Below are 20675 nucleotides of genomic sequence, written 5' to 3' on the forward strand. Positions count from 1 at the left end.
ACCCATTCCCCCTGCACTCCATTCCTAGTACACCCATCCCATGACTCGAAGTCCCTGGAGCCCATGTTCCCCTGGGACTCCCATCCCTGAGTCCCCCAGCCCTGGGGACCCCAAGTCCCATGACACCCCCATCCCTGGTGACTCCCACTCCTCAGTAGCTCCATTCCCCTGGACACCCATCCTTGGCTCCCCAAAACCATTAAGCCTCCCACTCCTGGAACTCCCTGTCCCATCTTGTGCCACCCAGCCTTGTCCCCACCCTGTCCCCACCCTGCCCACAGCCTGTCACCATCTTGTGGCCAACCTGACCCCAGCAAGTGCCACCTACGCATGAGGATGAGACCTGACCTCACTTCCTTCCCATTTTGCCAAAGAACTTCCACTGAGCCGACAGCTGCCCCTGGCAGTGAGTGACAGCCAGTGCACATGGCCAGGGACACAGGGATGGCCGGGAAGGCGGCGCTGCTCCTGTGGGGTGAGTGCCCCGGGCACGGGCTTGACACCCCGGGGATGGACCCTGGTGGGGCAGAGAACGGTGGGGAGGGGGCACAGGGGGGCTGTGGGGTCCCCTGAGGTCCCCAAGGCCAGCAGAGCCAGTGCATGGGCATGGACCCCAGTGTGAGCAGAGGAGTGGGGTGGTTGTGGGGACAGGAAAAGGGGGACAAGAAGAGGGGAAATGGGATGTGGGGACAGGAACAGGGGGATAGAGATGTGGGGACAAGGATGTGGCAAAGGAACCTTGGGGCTGTAGCAGTTGTGGGGACAGGTACAGGGGCACAGGGATGCAGGGCCAGGGACAAGAGCCATGTACCATGCAGATGGGCTGTGGGGATGAGTTCCATTAGAATGGGATGACGGGCCATGGGGATGTTGCTGATGGGACCAGGGCTGTGAGGATGGTGGTGGTGACCTGTAGGAGAATGGGGTGTCCACAGTGTCCCCATGTTCTGCCTCAGCCCAGGGTGACTGAGGTGTCCCTGTCCTCAAGACCTCTGTGCTACACCAGTGTTCCCACTGCAGACAGTCTGGGGACAGACACCACACCATGTCCCCCAGGTGCTGCTGTCCCCACCCAGCCCTGTCCCTTCTCCCTTCCAGCCCAGACCCTCGGCCTCGCTGGTGAGTCCTCAGGGGACGCCATGTCCCCACCCTGCTGTCCCCAGCCCCTTGGTGGCCCTGGCAGGCTGGTGTCCTCTGTCACCCGCAGGTGCCCAGACCACCCAGCTCCTCGTGGAGCCCCCCTGGAGGCCGGCGGTGCCGTGGGACCGGGTGACACTGACCTGCCAGGGCTCGGGGACTGCCGGTGCCACCACCTGGTACAAGGACGGGCAGCGCTGGTGGCTGGAGGGGCCCGACCACTTCACTGTCACTGAGAGTGGCAGCTACGAGTGTGACAGACCTGGCAGTGGGCTCAGCCCCCCCGTGACAGTCTCAGACGGTGAGGGGGATTTGGGTGTCCTCAACCCACCACCTGTGGCACCCCGAGGGCTCTGGGTGGGCTCCGCTCCATGGGTCACTTCTTGGTGTGGCCTGAGCCTGTCCCCTGCACACGGGGACATCCCAGAGCATCCCAGTGCGGGGGGACCCTGTTTGTGGAATTCGGGACCCCTGGTGCTCTGGCTGTGACCCAATGGGGTCCCCACAAAAACGAGACCCCCCCAGTGTGATGGGACCCCTCTGTCCCATAGGCCCCTTGGTGCTGCAGGTGCCGGCACGGCCACTGCTGGAGGGGGACACGGTGAAACTGCGCTGCCGATGCCGGTGGGACCTGTTGGTCACTGAGGTGCGATTCTACTGTGGGAACAAGGAGCTGATTAAGACCCTCCCCAGGACCGAGCTGTCCCTGTCCCCTCTGCACCTGCACCACAGCGGCCGCTACCGCTGTCGGGTCTGGGTGAACTCCGGGGTATCACGGGGGTGGCAGGAGTCAGCGCCGGTGACAGTGACAGTGCACGGTGAGCCTCACCCCCACAGCCTCCCTGGGTCCCCTGGTTGGGGACCCCCAGCACTGCCTGCAGTCCCCCATTACTGCCCAGATCCTCTATCTCTGCTACGTGTCTTGAATCCATTCCCGGCTCTCTCACAGGATCCCCCAGCCCTACATGGGCACCCCCATCTTTCCTGTAAACTTTTCCTTTGTCCCCCCATCACTGCTTGAGTCTCCCTCCTCATCTGCACATCCCTCACTGGGTCGCTTCGCCCATCTCTGAGTCAACCCCACCCCTCCCTGCTCTGCCCCCACGGTCCCCAGGTCACACCATCCCCTCCCTGGGTCCCCACACCCTCCCTGGGTTCCCCCCCCCCTTCTCCAGGTGTCCCCTCCCTGAACCCCCCCATGTTCTTTAGGGTTCCTTTCCAGGCTCTGCCCCCCCTCTTATTCACTGGGATTCCCCTGCCCCTCTCCACCCCCCCCTCCTGCCCCGTGTTCCTCACTGTCCCCTGGTGTCCCTCACTGACCCTTGCTGTCCCCTCTCCCACAGAGGTCCTGCTCTCGGGGGTGTCCGTGTCAGCACAGCCCCCTGGGGGACAGGTGGCACTGGGGGACTGCCTGGTGCTGAGCTGTGGGGTGGCCGCGGGGACAGGTCCCCTGTCCTTCACCTGGCACCGTGGGGGCTAAGGGACACTGCTGGGCACCGGCCCCAACCTGGAGCTGCGCCACGTTGGGGACAATGACAGTGGCCAGTATCACTGCCGGGTCAGCGATGGGGACAGCGTAGAGGAGAGTGTTCCCCTGAATGTCACCATCCTGGGTGAGCAGGACCCTCGGGCTGGGGGTGATCCCAACCGCAGCGCCCCCATCCCACCTCACCAGATGCCAGCCCTGTCTGTGTCCCCACAGTGCCCGTGGCCAATGTCACCATCACCCCCGGTCCCCTGTCACACCAGGTGCACGCAGGTGACCCCGTGACCCTGCGCTGCTCAGTGCAGGTGGGCTCAGCCCCTTTCACCTTCACCTGGCTGCACAATGGCCAGGAGGTGGCCCGGGGTCCCGTTCTGGAGCTTGGGAAAATCAGTGTGGAACATTCAGGCACCTACCAGTGCATGGCCACCAACCAGTTGGGACAGGACGGGCACCGCGTGTTCCGGGCACTCAGCGCTGAGCTGGCCCTGGAGGTGACCCCTGACTCACCCTGGGTCACAGGTGGGCTCACAAGGGGTCACCGGGGTGTTCAGGACCCCCAGGGTTCACACTGACCCAAATGTTTCCCCCTCTGTCCCCAGCAGTGGCTGTGAATGTCGGCAGGACCCTCCTGTTCCTGCTCCTGCTCCTGGCTGTCATCGGGGGCTGTCACTGCTGGCACCACTGGGATGGGTGACAATGAGGAGGATGGGGGTCCTGGAGTGAGGGGAAGCCCCCAGAGTGGGAGCAGAGCTGGGCCAGCACCCAGGGCCCCTGAGCTGGGGAAAACTGAGCCCACAGTGAGCTCGGCTGGGGGTCCTGCGGGATTTGGGGGGAATTTGGAGAATTTGGAGAATTAGTTGTGTTCCAGGGCCATCCCTGGGTGGGCTTTGAGGAGCATTGGGGTGCCACTGTGAACTCCTGGATGGTTTGGGGACGTCTTCAAGGGCCATACAGGGATGTTGGGGGATCTTTCTGGTGGCCTGGGGGAGTTTGGGGGGTGCCTCTCTCTGCCTGGCTTGAGGTTCTGGGGCACAGTGGGTCACAGACACTGAGGGGTGGTGGGGGCACTGCAGAAGTTTTGGGGAGTTCCAGGGGTGCTTGGAGTGACTGGGGGGGTATCAAGTGCCTGTTGGGAATCGGGACTTCAGTGAAAATTAGGGGTCCTGTGGGTGTTTGGAGCTGCCGTGTTCCCAGGAAGGTTCAGTGGTCCTGGGGTCCCCAAGGTCACACTCTCCCCTTAATCTTGCAGCTGCCAGGAAGCCCCAGGACAGGTGAGTGGGGGGCTCTGGCTGGGACTCTCCTTTGCCCCTACCCAGACACCCCTCAGACCCCTCTTACCCCACAGGACCCCCCCAGAGGAGGGGGCAGTGCAGGACCCCTACGTCATGGGCACTGAGCAGACAGGGGGTGAGTACAGGGGGGACACAGAAACATCATCCCCAGGTGTCACCCCCCACTCAGGTCCCCACAACTGGTGTCACTCTCCGGGCCCCCACTGGTGTCCCCTGGTCCTGCCACACCTCGGGATCCACAAGTGACCAACGCAAATCTGCCAGGACCCCATGAGGGACAGTAGGATCCCCATGACACCTTTGAGAGTGGGCTGTGACACTGGGGACACTGGCAGTGCTGGGGGACATCGATTCCCCTCAGTGGTCCCTTCTTCCTCTTCACTGCACCCCACTGGGCTCGTCCTTCCCTCAGCCAGTGCCGGGCCGGCCCATGACCCTTTTCCCTCTACTGTACCTGAACTTCAGCATTTTGATTAAACTGTGTGAGAAACTAGGCTCACTCCTTACTATCTTTAAATATTAATAAGGTAGCAAAGGGACTGCAAACAGCGTGCTGGGTGCTAGGACCCTGCTCAAGGCACACAGTTCTCTATAACAATTCTTCTTGTGTACCTTTGTCATTGTATTGATTGAATACATATTCAAGAAGATTATGCATATTTCAAAAATACTTTCGAGTTTACATGTTCTGGGAGTTCTTTTGCTTGGTTTCACCCATGACTCATTCTCTTATAGTACATGCCTGTGCTGGTTTTGCATTGATTGAAGAATAGCTTTGGCCAAAAAAATCAGCGATTAGCTTTGAATATCGACAACCTATTGAACCAATTAATGAGCTAGGTACGCCTCTGTGGCCACACAGGTTGAAATGAGAAGAATCCCGGGAAAGTTCTCTTCCCTTCCCACCTGGGCAGAGGTCCCCAGGTGCCGGCGGGGTCGGCCCCGCTCCGCCGCGTGGCCCCGGGCCTGGTGCGGCCTGGCCGGGCCCGGCCGCTGCTGGAGCCTTGGCAGGGCCGGGCCCGGCGGCTCCCGGGCAGGGCAGGGGAGGAGAGAACGCCCCGTCCCGGCCGGATCGGGCCTCCAGCGGCTGCTGACATCCTGCCGCTAAAGCCGCCCCCATGGCGGCCCCGGGAGGCCTCGCAGGGCCGGGCTGGGCCCCCAGCGCTGCCGGGCAGAGGAACGGGGGAAGCCCCCAGCGCGGCTTTGGAAGAATTCTTTACTATGAACAGCTCCAGACACCGGCACCAAGACCCCTTGCGGAGGGAGAGGCCCCAGCAGCTGGAGAGATCTTGCGGCCAAGAGCAGGGGCAGCTCTGCAGCCGTGCGGAGCGGCCCCGCAGCTGGAAATTGAATGCAGCCAGAACCCCGGAGATCCTGGCCCAGCCCCGGCATGGCCTGAATTTACCACCTTCGGCCACTGCCCGGGAGAACCATCACGGCCTCTGCAGACCTGGGAGAATGGAAACTCCTCCTTTGCTCTGATGGAACTTGCAAAGCACTAATCCTCTCTTAAGTGAGACAAAAAGACAGAGTGAAGACAAATAGAAAAACAATATGACGATATAGTCAGTGAAGGAGGAGCTGAATCTTAGATGGCAAGAGAAGGAGAAGATGCCTTGGTTTTAGGCTGAAATTCTTTTGTAAGCCATGGGAATGGACTGTGATATCCTAGAATGTCCCTCTAAGTCATGGAAGGCATGGATGGCGAGATCAGAGTATTCAGATTTTAGATCTGAGCAAAGGCATTTGTGGTCAACGAAGTAAATACTGTAGTAATTGTGATCTTGAAGCTTGAACAGAGAGAGTGATGAAGATGAAGATCTGCCCCCAAAAAGAGAAAAGATCTCTGTTCCTAGAGGTGAAGAAAACCTTTGCTTTTGAACCGTTCATCTTTAAAATGGTACCCCATGAGTTTACATGGCCCATTACGCAGCTGTGGGAAGGCTGCGTGATATGGGAGGGACTTCACAAATGCAGATTCAGAGGTGGCTGGTTTTGTGAGAATGAAAAAGCCACAAGAGAACTGTTCTTTCTTGTGGGGAAGTTTCCATGGCCAACCAGAAGACACTTCTCTCTCTGAGAGAACTGAAGAAAGACTATTTTAGAGGTAGTGACTGACATGAAGTCTAAGTTTTGTTTTCTCTGCAGGTTGTCAGAGAGAAAGAAAGGAGTTTTTGGGGAAGAGGGGAAGTGTTTTGAAGGTATTTTTTTGATTCTTGTTATTTTTTTTCTCTCTTGTAGTTTTCTTAATAAACCTGTCTTTAGATCCTTGAAAGGACTTTTTCTCTCTAATTCTGATGCTGTTTTACCTATTACAGGATTTGATGAGTGATCTCTCCTGGTCCTTGTCTCAACCCAGGAACCTTCTCCACTGCCACCATTCCATCTCTGCCATCCCCACTTCCCAGTGCACCCCCGCGTCCCGGGTGAGAGGGAGGAAGGGAAGGGAAAGGAAGGGAGAAAGCAGGAAGGAAGGCGGGAAGGAAGGCAGGAAGGCAGGAAGGCAGGAAGGCAGGCAGGCAGGAAGGCAGGCAGGAAGGCAGGCAGGAAGGAAGGAAGGGGTTGTTCCTTCTGCAAGCTCAGGCAGGCAGTGGCCGATCTCAGCACTGCCAGCAGACCCTTCTCAGCAGAGACATTCCCGTGGGTGATTTTCTCCTTCTTCTGGGTGGGGGGAAAGAAGGATGAGGACCCCCAGTGTGGCTCTGCACACTGGGCTGGGCTGGTGCTGGCCACAGGAATCATCAGGAATACGTGGGAGCTGAGAGAGGTGGATGCATTGGGAGGTGTGAGGTGTCAATGCATGGGATCCAAGGGATATGGGTGTGTGGGGGCTGTGGGACATGGAGATGTGGGAGAGGTGGGATATGGATGCCTGAGAGTCAGTGGACAGGGTTACAGGACAGGTTGGGGAGGAGAGTGCTGTGAAAGCCCCTCCCCTGAAGGCCCTTTTGGTGGTTGCTGTCCATGACCTCGAACACCACTGGGGGCTGGCGGGGTCTGTCCTCCTCATCCTGGTCCTGTCTGGGGCCTTTGTAGCTCTGGGGAAGGAGCCCTGGCCCAGGCTCCCCAACGGGGTGAGACGGGAATGCTGCTGGGGGGTCCCTGTTCTCCGGTCCCCCCCCATCTGTTGCCCCAGCCGTCATCCCCGTGTCAGGCTCTGGGGACTGATCTTGTGGAACGTCCTCCGGGGCAGGCTGTGCTGCTGGGGGGCAGGAGGGAACCTAGGAGGACAGGGAACCAGACTCTGCATGAGGAGCACAGGGGGGCTTCTCTTCAGGGCAGCTTTGAGAGGGGAGTGCAGCAGTGACCAATCCAGTGACCTCAAAGACCTGCTGTGAGCCTGCTCTGTGATGTAACAACCTCCTCTATGATGTGACACCACCACTCTGAGATGTCACAGTCATCTCTGTGAATGTCAAACAACTACCATAGGATGTCGTCATGTGCTCTGTGATGTCATACACAGCTGCCCTGTGATGTCACAGCCCACTCTGTGATGTCACACATTTCCCTTCTATGATACCAGACTCTGCCCCAGGAATCCTTGGCACTGATTCTCCCAGGAGAGGGGATTTCAGGGAGCCCAAAAGACATCGCTGGGCATTGGCAGAGCTGTTGTGGAGACAGAGGGAATTCCACAGCTCAATCTCTGCCTGGGGTTCTCCCAGGACCCTTCTGCTGTGGGGCTCCTCAGGGTGCAAGAACAACTTCCATTGGCAAGGGCAGACATACCATGAGATTTTGGCTGGAGGGTGAGGGGCTGATCTTGGCTCCTCTCTCTCTTGCTCCTGGCACCGGAGGTGGGACAGTGCTGCTCTTGCTCTGGGGACAATTGGCCGCCACCGCAGAGTTCCACCCTTCACTGCTTCTCCTACCATGAGTGAGGCTTTGCTGAGAAGGGCAGCCCTTGAACTGGCATCTTTTAAACTCCCTCAGGGAAAGGACCCTCACCATATTCTCAGGTGCCTCAGGGGAGAACCCAGCACCCAGAGCCCCTCACCCTTCCCACAGGGTGTGTCTCATGGCTGCGTGCAGCAGCTGTTTGTGGGAGCACGGCTGTGGCTGCCCAGCTCCGCTGTTTTCTGTGACTACTTTGGCTTTTCCTACACTTGAACCCAACACCCCGTGCCCCACCCAAGCCCCACGGCTCCTGCTACAGCTTCAGAGTTTTTGCTACACCTCCTTTGCCACCCTGGGTGTGCCTCCTCCCACCGTTCCAGCCGCCACTCCGAGGGTTCTTGCCGCAGTCCATTTTGCCATCCGGAGCGGCACCGTTCCCAGCTGCCCCCCAGCCCCGTCAGTGAGGGAAGGACGCTTCTCTCTCTCTCTCCCGCCCGCTGAGTCTCCATTAACCATGGAGAGAGAGACAGCCGAGCTGTTTCCACAGCGCCCCCTGCAGCCGCGGGGGAATCATCGCACCCGCCCTGCCCGGCCGGGAGCCACCAGCGCCCCTGCCGGCTGTGCCCGGAACTGTACCGCAGGGGAAGTGCCTGCAGCCCTGAGAGGGCTGGGACTGGGTTTGTGCTTTTGTTTGTTGTTGGTGGCGGTGTTGTTGTTTGTTTGTCTTGTTATAGATATTCTAGTAAAGAACTGTTATTCCTGTTCCCATATCTCTGTAAACCCCACACCAATCTCTTCAACAGCCTGACTGGGACCTCCTTCCGTCCGAGCTGACCTGGCAGTGCTGAACAAACAGAAACCATTTCTCCCAGTTTAACCAAAAATCTGCATTTTAGAACCAATGAGAAGGACAAAGGTCTTCTGGCCCCTGGCAATGGGGGGGAGAATGGGGAGCCCCTGTGGGTACTGGGAGCACTGGGAGCACTGGAATGGGGAGCTGTGGGGCCAACATGGGACCCACCACTCGTGGCCACCCCCTGGGTACGGTGGGCACCCACAAGAGCTGGGAGGGACACACAGAGGGGGTGTCCTTGGACAGGAACCTCCGGTGCTCCCAGTGTCCCCCAGTGTCACAGCAAATTCCCATAGATGTCACTGGGGTCCCGCTGTCACCTGTGGGGTCCCGGCATCTCCATGTAGGTCACCTGGGGGGATGTGGCCCGGGGCGGCCCTGCGAGAGATACCAGATATGAGGACCTGGGTGGGGGATGACACCCGTGGATGACGTGTCCCTGGCCCCTCCTGTACTCACCCCCTGCCTGCTCGATGCCCACGATGTGGGTATACAGCAGATCCTCCACCTCTGGGGGGGCCGGAGGATCCTGGAGGGCCCTGTGGGGATAAGGGAGTGTCTGTGGGGCTGGGGGGAGTCTCAGGTGAGGGTAAAATGAGGCGTCAGATCTTGAGACCTCACTCACCTTTCCTGCTGCTTCCTGAGGGCTGCAAAGGGAAGAGGGGAGGGTGACTGGTGGGGTCCTCACGGGCTCTGAATAACATCGGGTCCCCTGACTGCCCCTGGGAGCCTCGAGCATCTCTGAAGCTCCTAAAAAACCTCGAACTACCCTTGAACCCCATGAGCCCCCAAACTGCCCTAAAACCCTGACAGAACCCGCAACATCCCTGCATGACCCTCCAGGAGCTCCCCAAATCTCCCAGGGCCCCCAGTCAAGGTCTCTGGGGGCTCAGCTTCACCCAAGTCAGGAGCTGTTGGTGACACCATATGGCCCGTGTGTTCTGGAGGAGCTTGATCCTAATCCCTGGGACCCCCATTCCCCCTCATTGTCACCCACACAGGCGGTGCCGCCGATGCCAGCCCACGATGACAGCCAGGAGCAGGAGCAGGAACAGGAGGGACCCGCCGACCCCTGCAGCCACTGCTGGGGACAGAGGGGGACACAGTGGGGTCACCGAGAAATCCAGAAGTCCTGCATCCCCCGTGTGACCCTGTGTCAGCCCACCTGTGACCCAGGGTGAGCCAGGGGTCACCTCCAGGGCCAGCTCAGGGCTGAGTGCCCAGAACACGCGGTGCCCGTCCTGTCCCAGCTGGTTGGTGGCCACGCACTGGTAGGTGCCCGAATGTCCCACATCGATGTCCCCAAGCTCCAGGATGGGACCCTGGGCCACCTCCTGGCCATTGTGCAGCCAGGTGAAGTTGACAGGGGCTGAGCCCACCTGCACCGAGCAGCGCAGGGTCACGGGGTCACCTGTGTGCACCTGGTGTGACAGGGGACCGGGGGTGATGGTGGCATTGGCCACGGGCACTGCAGAGACACAGACAGGGCTGGCACCTGGCAAGGTGGGCTGGGGGTGCCGTGGGTGGGATCACCCCCAGTCCGAGGGTCCCACTCACCCAGGACGGTGACATTCAGGGGGACACTCTCGGCCGTGCTGTCCCCATCGCTGACCCGGCACTGGTAGTGGTCACTGTCATTGTCCCCAACGCGGCGCAGCTCCAGGTGGGGGCCACTGCCCAGTGGTGTCCCTGAGCCCCCCCGGTGCCAGGAGAAGGTCCGGGGACCTGTCCCCTCGGCCACTGTGCAGTTCAGCACCAGGCGGTCCCCCAGTGCCACCTGTCCCCCGGGGGGCTGTACCCACGCGGACACCCCTGAGAGTGGGACTCCTGAGGGGAGAGGGGGACACCAGGGGATAGTGAGGGACTTGGGGATGTTCTGGGAGGAGCAGAGGATTCCCAGTGAGGAAAAGGGGATGCAGAGCTAGGGGCTTAGGAATGAATGCCAAGAAATGATGGGGGGTTCAGGGAGGGGACACCTGGAGAAGGATGATGGTAGACTCCAGGGAGGGTGTGGGGATGCAGGGAGGGGATAGGGGGGACATGGAGGGGGACCAGAGCAGTGATTGGGGAACATGGAAAAAGTTTACAGGATAGATGGGGGTACCCACGCAGGGCTGGGGAACCCGGCAAAGGATCCAGGAAAGCATGGGGGACCCACCACCGGTGTGGGGTGTCCGGACAGTAATAGAGGTCTCCAGGCAGGGCTGGGGGACCCAGGGAGGCTGTGGGGGCTCCCCGTGCCCATCCCCACACTTACTGTGCACTGTGACGCAGAGCCGGGCGCTGCTCTTCCACACCTTCCTCTCCTCAGAGCGCACCTGGCAGCTGTAATTCCCCGAGTCGGAGACCCCCACGGCGGGCACCAGGAGCTGCGGGGACACCTGCGGGCCCCCCACCAACTGCCCATCCCGGTAGAAGAGGTGCAGGAGGCGGGTTCGGGGCCGCAGGGGTCTGGGGGTGCTGAGGCAGCTGAGATGGAGGCGGGACCCCTCGATGGGCTCGGGGGGACCCTCCAGCACCGGCACAGTGAAGAGCTCTGGGAAGGAGACAGGAGGTTAGGACTGTGACTCTGAGTCCACTGGGAAGTGGCTTTGGGATTGTCAAGGCATAAGGTGTTGGGGTGTTGGGATATCAAGGTGGCAGCTGTGCGGATGCTCACCATGCACTGTCATTGTCACTGGTGCTGAGTTGTGCCATTGTGACATTCCCGAGCCCACCAAGCCCCCACAGAGGTAGCGACCGCTGTGGTGCAGCTGCAGGGGGGACAGGGACAGCTCGGTGCCACTGACGGGCCGCCCCAGATCCATCTCCTTGTGGTAAAATCGCACCCCAGTGACCGACATGTCCTGCGTGACCCGGCAGCGCAGTGTCACCGTGTCCCCCTCCAGCAGTGTCTGTGTTGGCACCTGCAGCACCAGTCGGTCTGTGGGGCAGGGGGGTTCTCACACTGAGGGACTCAAGAGGGGTCCGGGGGGTCCCCATTACACCAGAGGCCCCTAGGAATACCAGGGGGAAACCCATCACCCTGGGATGAACTGGTGTGCACTGGAACAAATTGGTGTGCACAGGGGTACAGTGGGATGCACTGGCATGTCCACATGTGCTGGGGACTGGGACATGAAGCCACACGTGGACAGGAGCCCACGCTGAGCCCTCATGGGGCACCAACCTCACAGCCCCACTAACCATTTAATACTGACACGGGGGGGCTGAGCCCACTGCCGGGTCTGTCACATGTGTAGTTGCCACTCCTGGTGACAAGGATGCGGTCAGATCCCTTCTGCCCCCAGCGCCGCCCGTCCTTGTACCAGGTGGTGGCACCGGTGGGCCCCAAGCCCCAGCAGGTCAGTGTCACCCGGTCCCACAGCACCGCCGGCCTCCAGGGGGGCTCCACCAGGAGCTGGGTGGTCTGGGCACCTGCAGGTGACAGAGGACACCAGCCTGCCAGGGTCAGCGCAGGGCTGAGGACAGCGAGGTGGGGATGTGGTGTCGCCCGAGGACTCACCAGCGAGGCCGAGGGTCTGGGCTGGAAGGGAGAAGGGACAGGGCTGGGTTGGGGTGGCAGGCCAGCAAGAGAAGCTCCTGGGGGATGGGATGTGGAGACTATCACAGAATTGTCCCAATGGGGAATGGTTTGGCATGGAAATTTCGAGGACAGAGACATCCTGGCAACTCGGCTGAGGCAAGACACGGGGACACTGTGGACACTCCGGGAATGGAGACACCACAGCCACCCCATGTTTTCAAAGGTCACCACCACCAGCCTCACAGCTCCTGTCCTCACAGCCCATCTGCATGGTACATGGCCCTTCTCTCTGTACTGGCAGCCCTGTTCCTCTGTCCCTGTTCCCATTGCTGCACCACCCCAAGGTTCCTTTGGCCACATCCTGGTCCCCACATCTCTATCTCCCTGCTCCTGCTCCCACATCCCAGTTCCCCTTTTCCTGTCCCCACAGCCACCCCACTCCTCTGCTCACACTGGGGTCCATGCCCATACACTGGCTCTACTGGCCTTGGGGACCTCAGGGGACACCCCAGCCCCCCCGTGCCCCCTCCCCACCGGTCTCTGCCTCACCAGGGCCCATCCCCGGGGTGTCAGGCCCGTGCCCGGGGCACTCACCCCACAGGAGCAGCGCCACCTTCCCGGCCATCCCCATGTCCCCGGCCATGTGCACTGGCTGTCACTCGCTGTTGTGGCCACCGGTCCCCTGGGTGGCGGCTCTTCGGATGAAGAGGAAGGAGGAAAGGTCACACCTCGTCCCCATGAGTAGGTGGCCCTTGGTGGGGGATGGGTGGAGACACAGCAGGGGACAGGCTGGGGACATTATGGGATAGTCTGGGGGCACAGTGGGGGATGGTGTTCCCAGGAGTGGGGGGCTCAGGGGATGTGGGGAACCAAGGAGGGGTGTCCAAGAGAATGGGGATCCAGGGGAATTGGGGTCTTCATGCCTGGGGATATTCAGGGATGGGGCTCCGGGGTGATCATGGTCCCCATGAATTTCGGATAATGGGATGTAGGTCCCAGAGTTGGGGGTGAAGGGGAAAAAAATAGGGGACCCTTGGGAAGAGTGGTTATGGAAGAAGAAGCAGCCCATGTGATGGGATCAAGGCAATGGTGGTCCTGGGCAATGGGAGTCCTGGGATGGGGGTCCCAGGGAGCAGAGACCAAGGGAATGGGGGTCCCATGGTTGGGTTCCCAGGGGAACGGGGGTCCCAGGGATGGGCAGTGGCTGACACACGGGGGGACAGGTTCTGTCCTGGGGGGAACAGCAAGGGGGGTCCTGTTCTGGGGGGATCCTGTCCCGGGGGGGACACATGCTGGCCAAGGGGATCCTGTCCTGGGGGATGGCAGCTCCAGGCAGGGTCCAGATATCTCCATTTTCACTTGTCCCCTGCAGGATGTGAGCCAGTGAGAGCAGCTCGGGAATGGAGCCCCAGGCAGGAAGGAGCTCCCCAACTCCTCCTCCTTGAAGCCAGTGGCCATCCAAGTGTGGGGCCCAGCCATGGCCCAGCCCCAGTGCACAGGGATGGGCATTGGCCAGCCCTGCTCTGGCCAGCCCCAGGTGGCAGCCACGACCTGAGGCTCCCCCCGCCCCCTTGGCTTTGATTCTGGCAGCTTTCGAGCTGCTGCAAAGGTGACAATTCTGTGGCAGGAAAAGGCCTGGCTGTGGTTTGCTGGGCCCTGCAAGAAGCACAAAAGCCAATGGGAGCCCAAGCAGTGGCTCTGCGAGGGCCTTGGATGGTTTTCAGAGCAGGGCTGGCTGCAAACCCTCCTGCAGGGGCAACTGTGAGGGAAGCAGTCCGGAAATGCAGCAATTGATCATTTTGTCCCTCTCAGCAAGGGGCTGAGAGAGCCCCAGAAGTTCTGCAGATCCCACACCCATCTGCTCAACAACACGACCGGGACCCTCCTTCCTGAACAAAACCTGCAGCCCTTTGGAACCTCCCAGAAAGAATGTTTGTGTTCTGGATGTGGACACCAGAAGAGAGGGAAAAGTGTGGAAATACTGAGCAGGGGCTCCAGCCGTGGATCTGGGGAACACGGGTGTCCCAGCAGGAGCAGGGAGTGCCCAGGCAGGGGAATTCAGGGCAGGGTGGAGTGCATTTCCCAGGGAAGCAGACCCTGAGGGACACACAGGCATTTCCACGGATTCCTGTGCTCTGTTCCAAGGATGGACAGAGTTTCAACCCTGTTGGGAGCTGAAGCCATGGGAAATAAATGAAGTTTGAGGGTGGGAAGGAGGAAAATGGGCAGAGTTCCTAAATGTGGCCCAGCCAAAGCCTTCCCTGTGGGCTGGGTTGCTGCCCAGCAGGCCGGGAACAAACCCATGGACCTGCTGGAGACTCAGGGAGATTCCACACTCAGTGTTATGCACAAGGAAACGCTGCTATGGGATGCACCAATGGGCTCTTAAAGGGAACCAGAAAGTCTCATTTCTATGGGATTTGTTTGTGTTTTTATTGTCAGTGACTAGTTGGGAGGGCAATGATTAAAAGGATTCTATCGATCAGACCATTTTCTACATTGTTAGTTTGATTTTTGCCGAGTTTATTTTTTCTTGGGAAAAAATGTGATTTGGGAAAGTATTTTTGCCTTTATTTCATGGTTGTATAATTTTGTTTTAGCCAATTGGCCATCAGGGAATTGAACCAAATTTAGCCGGGCATTTACCATCATCTGGGTAAGGTCGTAACAGATGCCCACTTATGTTTAAACACCCCAGAGGATACAGGGCCCCACTGGGGACAGTGGGAATGCTCAGTGCCCCCCCAGGATGTGCCACCTCTGGGACAGGAATCCCCAAGGATGTGGCACCCCCAGAACGAGGAACCCTCTGGGACAAGACCCTGGGACACGACCCAGGTGTCACCACAGCAGAGGAGCCCTTTTCCCTCAGGGCAGGACCCCTCTGGATGTGCCCCCAGGACAGAACCCACGGCCTCAGCTCAGCATAAACGGCCTCTTCCTTCTGCTGCAGGAAAGAGAAAGTGAAAATCTTTCATCCCCCACAGCCCCTGAACACTGCCTGCACCCCCCAGCCCCCTTGGCCCCTTCCTGGGATCCCCCCACCGTTCCCTGCTCAGGTGTTCCCTGGGATGGCTGAGCCAGGAAATGAAGGGATGGGAAAAGCCCAGGGGTGTGTGGGGCACAGACCCAGAGCCTCCACCCTGGGGTGCCCCCCTGGCCATGAGCACACTGTGGGGGCTGTGCTGGGCTCTGAGTCACCCCAAAATCTGAGGCACCCAGGGCAGGAGCTGTGACCCCCGTGCCCACCCAGCCACTGCCCATCCCTGGGACCCCCATTCCCCTGGGAACCCAACCATGGGACCCCCATTCCCTTGGTCTCTGCTCCCTGGGACCCCCATCCCAGGACTCCCATTGCCCAGGACCACCATTGCCTTGATCCCATCACATGGGCTGCTTCTCCTTCCCCTCAGAACCCTAATTCCTCAGGGTCCCCTTTTCTCTACTGGACCCCCAACCCTGGGACACACATCCCATGACCTGAAATCTCTGAGGTCTATGCTCCCACAGGACCCCCATCATTGAGTCCCCCCAGGCATGAAGACCCCAATACCCCTGGACCCCATTCTCCTGGACACCCACCCTTGGTTCCCCACATCCCCTGAGGCCCCCACTCCTGGGAACACCATCCCCCACTGAGCCCCCAGACCATCCCATAATGTCCCCAGCCTGTCCCCTGCTGTGTCTCCACCCATCCCCCACCAAGGGCCACTTACACGTGGGGACGAGGTGTGACCTTTCTTCCTTCCTCTTCATCCGAAGAGCCGCCACCCAGGGGACCGGTGGCCACAGCAGCGAGTGACAGCCAGTGCACATGGCCGGGGACACGGGGATGGCCGGGAAGGTGGCGCTGCTCCTGTGGGGTGAGTGCCCCGGGCACGGGCCTGACACCCCGGGGATGGGCCCTGGTGAGGCAGAGACCGGTGGGGAGAGGGCACAGGGGGGCTGGGGTGTCCCCTGAGCTCCTCAAGGCCAGCAGAGCTAGTCCATCATGTCACCACAGTTACAGGATGGCCATGGGGAAAGTAACAGGGGAACTGGGATGTGGGGACAGGTACAGGGGGATAGAGATGTGTGGTCAAGGATGTGGCAAAAAGAACCTTGGGGCTGTGCCAGCGTTGGGACAGGGATAGGGAAACAGTGATGCGGGAACAGGTGCAAGGGCCACGTACCATGCATATGCCATATGGGGAGAGGTGCCTTCGGAATGGGATCACGGGCACAGGGCCATGGGGATGTGGTTGTGGGAGCAGGCGTTCTGAGGATGCTCGGGGGGACCTGTGCAAACATGGGATGTCCACAGTGTCCCCATGTCCTCCCTCAGCCCAGAGTGATTGAGGTGTTCCTGTCCTCATGACCTCTGTGCTACACCAGAGTTCCATTCGGGGCAGTATGGGGCAGGCACCACACTTTGTGCTGTGCCTGCTGTCGCTTCTTTCCCACCAGGGCCACCCTCACCCAGCCCTGTCCATTCTCCCTTCCAGCCCAGACCCTCGGCCTCGCTGGTGAGTCCTCGGGCGACGCCATGTCCCCGCCCTGCTGTCCCCAGCCCCGTGCTGGCCCTGGCAGGCTGGTGTCCCCTGTCACCCGCAGGTGCCCAGACCACCCAGCTCCTGGTGGACCCCCCTGGTGGCCGGCGGTGCTGTGGGACCAGGTGACACTGACCTGCCAGGGTTTGGGGACCGCGGTGCCACCACCTGGTACAAGGACGGGCAGCGCTGGGGGCCGAACAGACGCGACCGCTTCACTGTCACGGAGAGTGGCACCTACAGGTGTAGCAGACCTGGCAGTGGGCGGAGCCCCCCTGTGAGAGTGGTCATTGGTGAGGGAGGTTGTGTGTCCCCAGCCTGGCACCTGCAGGGACCTCGTGGGCTCTGGGTGGGCTCCAGTCCATGGGTCACCTCTTGGTGTGACCAGAGCCCGTCCCCTGCACACGGGGACATCCCAAAGCATAACAGTGCAAGGGGGCTCCTCTCTTGCAATGGGTGGCCTCTGGTGGCATCCGGTGACATCAGGACCCTCCAGATGCCCCCGGTGTGACGGAAAACCTCTGTCCCCCAGACTGGCTGGTGCTGCAGGTGTCAGCACGGGCCCTGCTGGAGGGGGATACGGTGACACTGCGCTGCCGGTGCTGGCAGGATAGCACAGCCACTGGAGTACGATTTTACCATGAGGAGCAGGACCTGGGAGGGCCCCACGACAGGACCGAGCTGTCCCTGTCCCCCCTGCAGCTGCACCACAGCGGCCGCTACTACTGCAGGGGCAGGGTGAGCACTGCAATGCCACAGTGGAGGGAGTCGCAGCTGGTGACAGTGACAGTGCGCAGTGAGTGCAGGGATGGGGACAGGCAACCCTGACATCCACTGAGGGCTTCCCCCTTCTACCTGCATCCTTCATCCCTCCCTTCACTCCTCCCTGGATCACCCAAAATTTCCCAAGTACCTCCTTGTTACCCCATGACTGCCCGGTTCCCTCTCCGCATCCCTCATCCCTCTCTCTGTCCCCCCACCCCTCCCTGGGATCCCACACCCCTTCCAAGGTCCCTGCTCAACCCTCTGGTTGCACTTCCGTCCCTGGGTCCACCCACCCCTCTCCAAACCCCACATCATTCCCTGAGTCTCCTCAGTCTCTTGTGTAGTCCCCCATCCCTGCCTGGCTCTCTCCACCTTTCCATGGGGTCACTCCATGGTCACCAGATCCCAATGCACCTCCCAGGGTCCACTTCTCCCTGGGGTCCTCTGTGCTCCCCTCCAATCCCCCCTCCTTCCCGTCTTGTGTCCTCCACCCATCATGGCAAGATCATCTTACCTGTGTCTCCCCGCAGGGGTCCCCGTCTCGGGGGTGTTCGTGTCAGTGTGGCCCCCCGGGGGACAGGTGGCACTGGGGGACCGCCTGGTGCTGAGCTGTGCCATGGCCATGGGGACAGGTCCCCGGTCCTTCACCTGGCACCGTGGGGGCTCTGGGACACCGCTGGGCACTGGCCCCCACCTGGAGCTGCGGCACGTTGGGGACAATGACAGCGGCCAGTATCACTGCCGGGCCAGCGATGGGGACAGCGTTGCTGAGAGTGTCCGTCTGAATGTCACTGTCCTTGGTGAGTGTGACTCTCAGGCTGGGGGTGGCCTCACCCACAGCATGCTCCAGGAAACTCTCATCCCCGTGTCCCTGTCCCTCTTGCTGGCTGGCAGCCCCCCGCCCCAGTCTCACCCTGTCTGTGTCCCCACAGTGCCCCTGGCCAATGCCACCATCACCCCCGGTCCCCTGTCACACCAGGTGCATGCAGGTGACCCCGTGACCCTGCGCTGCGCGGTGCAGGTGGGCTCAGCCCCTGTCAACTTCACCTGGCTGCACAATGGCCAGGAGGTGGCCCAGGGTCCCATTCTGGAGCTTGGAAACGTCGATGTGGGACATTCGGGCACCTACCAGTGCGTGGCCACCAACCAGCTGGGACAGGACGGGCACCGCGTGTTCCGGGCACTCAGCCCTGAGCTGGCCCTGGAGGTGACCCCTGGCTCACCCTGGGTAACAGGTGGGCTGACACAGGGTCACACGGGGGATGCAGGACCCCGGGGTTCTGGGTGACCCCACTGTGTCCCTCTCTGTCCCCAGCAGTGGTCGCCGGGGTCGGCGGGTCCCTCCTGTTCCTGGTCCTGCTCGTGGCTGTCATCGTGGGCTGGCACCGGCAGCACCGCCTGGGTGGGTGACAATGAGTAGGAATGGGGGTCCCAGGAATTAGGGTGAAGCCCACCCAGAGTATGTGGTCATAGGGTGCCAACAACAGCTCCTGACTTGGGTGAAGATGAGCCCCCAGAGTCTTTGGATGCGAGTTTTTGGGAAGTTTGTGGGATTTGGAGGCTCAGGGGGTTCAAGGGGTGCTTCAAAGATTTCTGGGAGCTTCAAGAATGCTTGGGAGTCCTGGGGGTAGTCAGGGGTCCCGGGGGTGTTCAGAGGCCCTGAGGACCCCCCATTCATGCTTCCCTGTTCCCTTTGCAGCCCTCAGGAAGCAGCAGGAAAGGTGAGTGGGGGGCTCCAGGTCTGACCCCCCATTTTACCCTCACCCCAATCTCCCTTCATCCCCACAGACACCCCCTTATCCCCGCAGGGCTCCCCCGGATCCCCCGGCCCCCCCAGAGGAGGGGGAGGTGCTCTACACCCACGTTCTGAGCACCGAGCGGGCAGGGGGTGAGTACAGGGTGGGGACACAGGGACACGTCACCCACGGGTGTCACCCCCCACCCATGTCCCCACACCCGATGTCTCTTGCAGGGCCCCCCCGTGTCACATCCCCCCAGGTGACCTACGCGGAGCTGGCGGGATCCCACAGGCGACAGCAGGACCCCAGTGACATCTACGGGAACATGCTGTGACACTGGGGGCATTGGGGGCACTGGGGGCCCCTGTGTGAGGGCAACTCCCGTGTGTGTCCCCCCCAGCTCCCGTGGTGCCCACCGTGCCTGGGTGGGGGCCACGAGTGGGGGGTCCCATGTGGGGCTTCCAAGAGCTCCCCGTCCCAGTGCTCCCAGTGCTCCCAGTACCCCCAGGGACTCCCCACTCCCTCCCCCAGTGCCAGGGGGCACAGGACCCTTGTCCCTCCCATTGCACCCAAAACGCAGCTTTTTGATTAAACCGGGAGAAATGGTCGAAGTCGCAGGGGAACCCCGATAATGAAGGGAAATCGTCAAAGCAAATGCAGGTTCGATCAATATGATTACTGCTACATTTCTCTTTTATTGTGTGTAAGAGGGCCAGTTTTATACACTCTATATAGTTTACAGTTACAAGTGAATTCTAATAGGCACACGGCACAGGAAAGAATGCAAACACTTATTGTTTAATAAACTGTTTAAGGTAGCTACTGTGTCCACGCCAATTACGATACTTACTAACTACTATAAAACCCTTTGACCCTTGTTAACACCTTAAGTGATAATTCCTAAATGCGACACACTCCTGGCACTGAATTTCTAACTGCGCCACAACCTCTACAGGCCTCAGTGCCACAGCCTAGAGGCCTCAGAAATATGGCTCAGTCTGGATGATTCAAATACAGCTTATCTTCTACAAATGGTTTTTGTTTGTTCAGCTGTGCCCGGTCAGCTCGGACGGAGGAGGGTCCCGGTCAGGTTGTTGAGCAGATCCGTGTGGGATTTGCAGGATTTTTGGGACTCCCTCAGTCCCTTGGGGACAGGGACAAAATGATCAATTGGGGCATTTCCGGACTGGTTCCGTCGCAGCTGCCCCGCTCAGGGGAAGGAGCTGCCGCTCCCTGTTTGTCCCCTCTCGGTGACACCGGCCAAGGGCTCGGGGTCCTGCGGCGGTGCCGCCCCGTGGCCACGGGCACCGATCCCGCAGCTGCCGAAGCCCTCGGGCCGAGCTGGAGCCCCGGGACAGAGCTGAGGGCAGCCGGAGGTGTCCCCAAATCCAACCCCAAAGCCCGCCCCAGCCCCAGCCCTGCCCGGTGCCCCCCGGAGCCCCCCGGTGCCCAAAGCCCCGCACCCGGCGCTCCCCGAGCGGCGTCTGAGCCCCGGAGCTGCCGCGGAG

The 20675-nt window shown here is 60.6% G+C and overlaps 2 protein-coding genes and 1 pseudogene across 2 annotated transcripts; 2 read left to right on the forward strand and 1 right to left on the reverse strand.

The window, feature by feature from the left end:
* Positions 1-444: 444 nt before the first annotated feature.
* LOC136304680 (Fc receptor-like protein 1) lies at positions 445-4375 on the forward strand (annotated as a pseudogene).
* A 5222-nt stretch (positions 4376-9597) lies between these two features.
* Positions 9598-12759, reverse strand: LOC136304670 (Fc receptor-like protein 2). The gene is made up of 7 exons (XM_066208154.1): positions 12729-12759; positions 12114-12134; positions 11795-12025; positions 11268-11531; positions 10166-10435; positions 9774-10076; positions 9598-9692 (listed from the first exon to the last, which is right to left on the reverse strand). Exons 1-7 carry the CDS (start codon positions 12757-12759, stop codon positions 9598-9600), a joined length of 1215 nt encoding a protein of 404 aa, XP_066064251.1.
* A 4385-nt stretch (positions 12760-17144) lies between these two features.
* On the forward strand, positions 17145-19985 carry LOC136304671 (Fc receptor-like protein 2). The gene is made up of 7 exons (XM_066208155.1): positions 17145-17459; positions 17959-18228; positions 18361-18663; positions 18744-18830; positions 19128-19149; positions 19237-19316; positions 19401-19985. Exons 1-7 carry the CDS (start codon positions 17414-17416, stop codon positions 19499-19501), a joined length of 909 nt encoding a protein of 302 aa, XP_066064252.1. The 5' UTR covers positions 17145-17413; the 3' UTR covers positions 19502-19985.
* The last annotated feature ends 690 nt before the right edge of the window (positions 19986-20675 follow it).

Source organism: Chamaea fasciata, unplaced genomic scaffold (assembly GCF_029207755.1).
Source record: "Chamaea fasciata isolate MVZ Bird 193981 ecotype frontalis unplaced genomic scaffold, bChaFas1.0.hap1 SCAF_143, whole genome shotgun sequence".
Lineage (NCBI taxonomy): Eukaryota > Metazoa > Chordata > Aves > Passeriformes > Sylviidae > Chamaea > Chamaea fasciata.

Bases quoted from the DNA above. Each gene is read 5' to 3' on its own strand.
- LOC136304670 (XM_066208154.1), bottom strand. From the start codon at position 12,759: ATGGCCGGGAAGGTGGCGCTGCTCCTGTGGG. The intron at 12,135-12,728 runs GTGAGTGCCCCG...TCTCCCTTCCAG, and splicing joins GGTGGCGCTGCTCCTGTGGG to CCCAGACCCTCGGCCTCGCT. The intron at 12,026-12,113 runs GTGAGTCCTCGG...TGTCACCTGCAG, and splicing joins CCAGACCCTCGGCCTCGCTG to GTGCCCAGACCACCCAGCTC.
- LOC136304671 (XM_066208155.1), top strand. From the start codon at position 17,414: ATGCCACAGTGGAGGGAGTCGCAGCTGGTGACAGTGACAGTGCGCA. The intron at 18,664-18,743 runs GTGGGCTGACAC...CTCTGTCCCCAG, and splicing joins TGGCTCACCCTGGGTAACAG to CAGTGGTCGCCGGGGTCGGC. The intron at 19,317-19,400 runs GTGAGTACAGGG...TGTCTCTTGCAG, and splicing joins GAGCACCGAGCGGGCAGGGG to GGCCCCCCCGTGTCACATCC.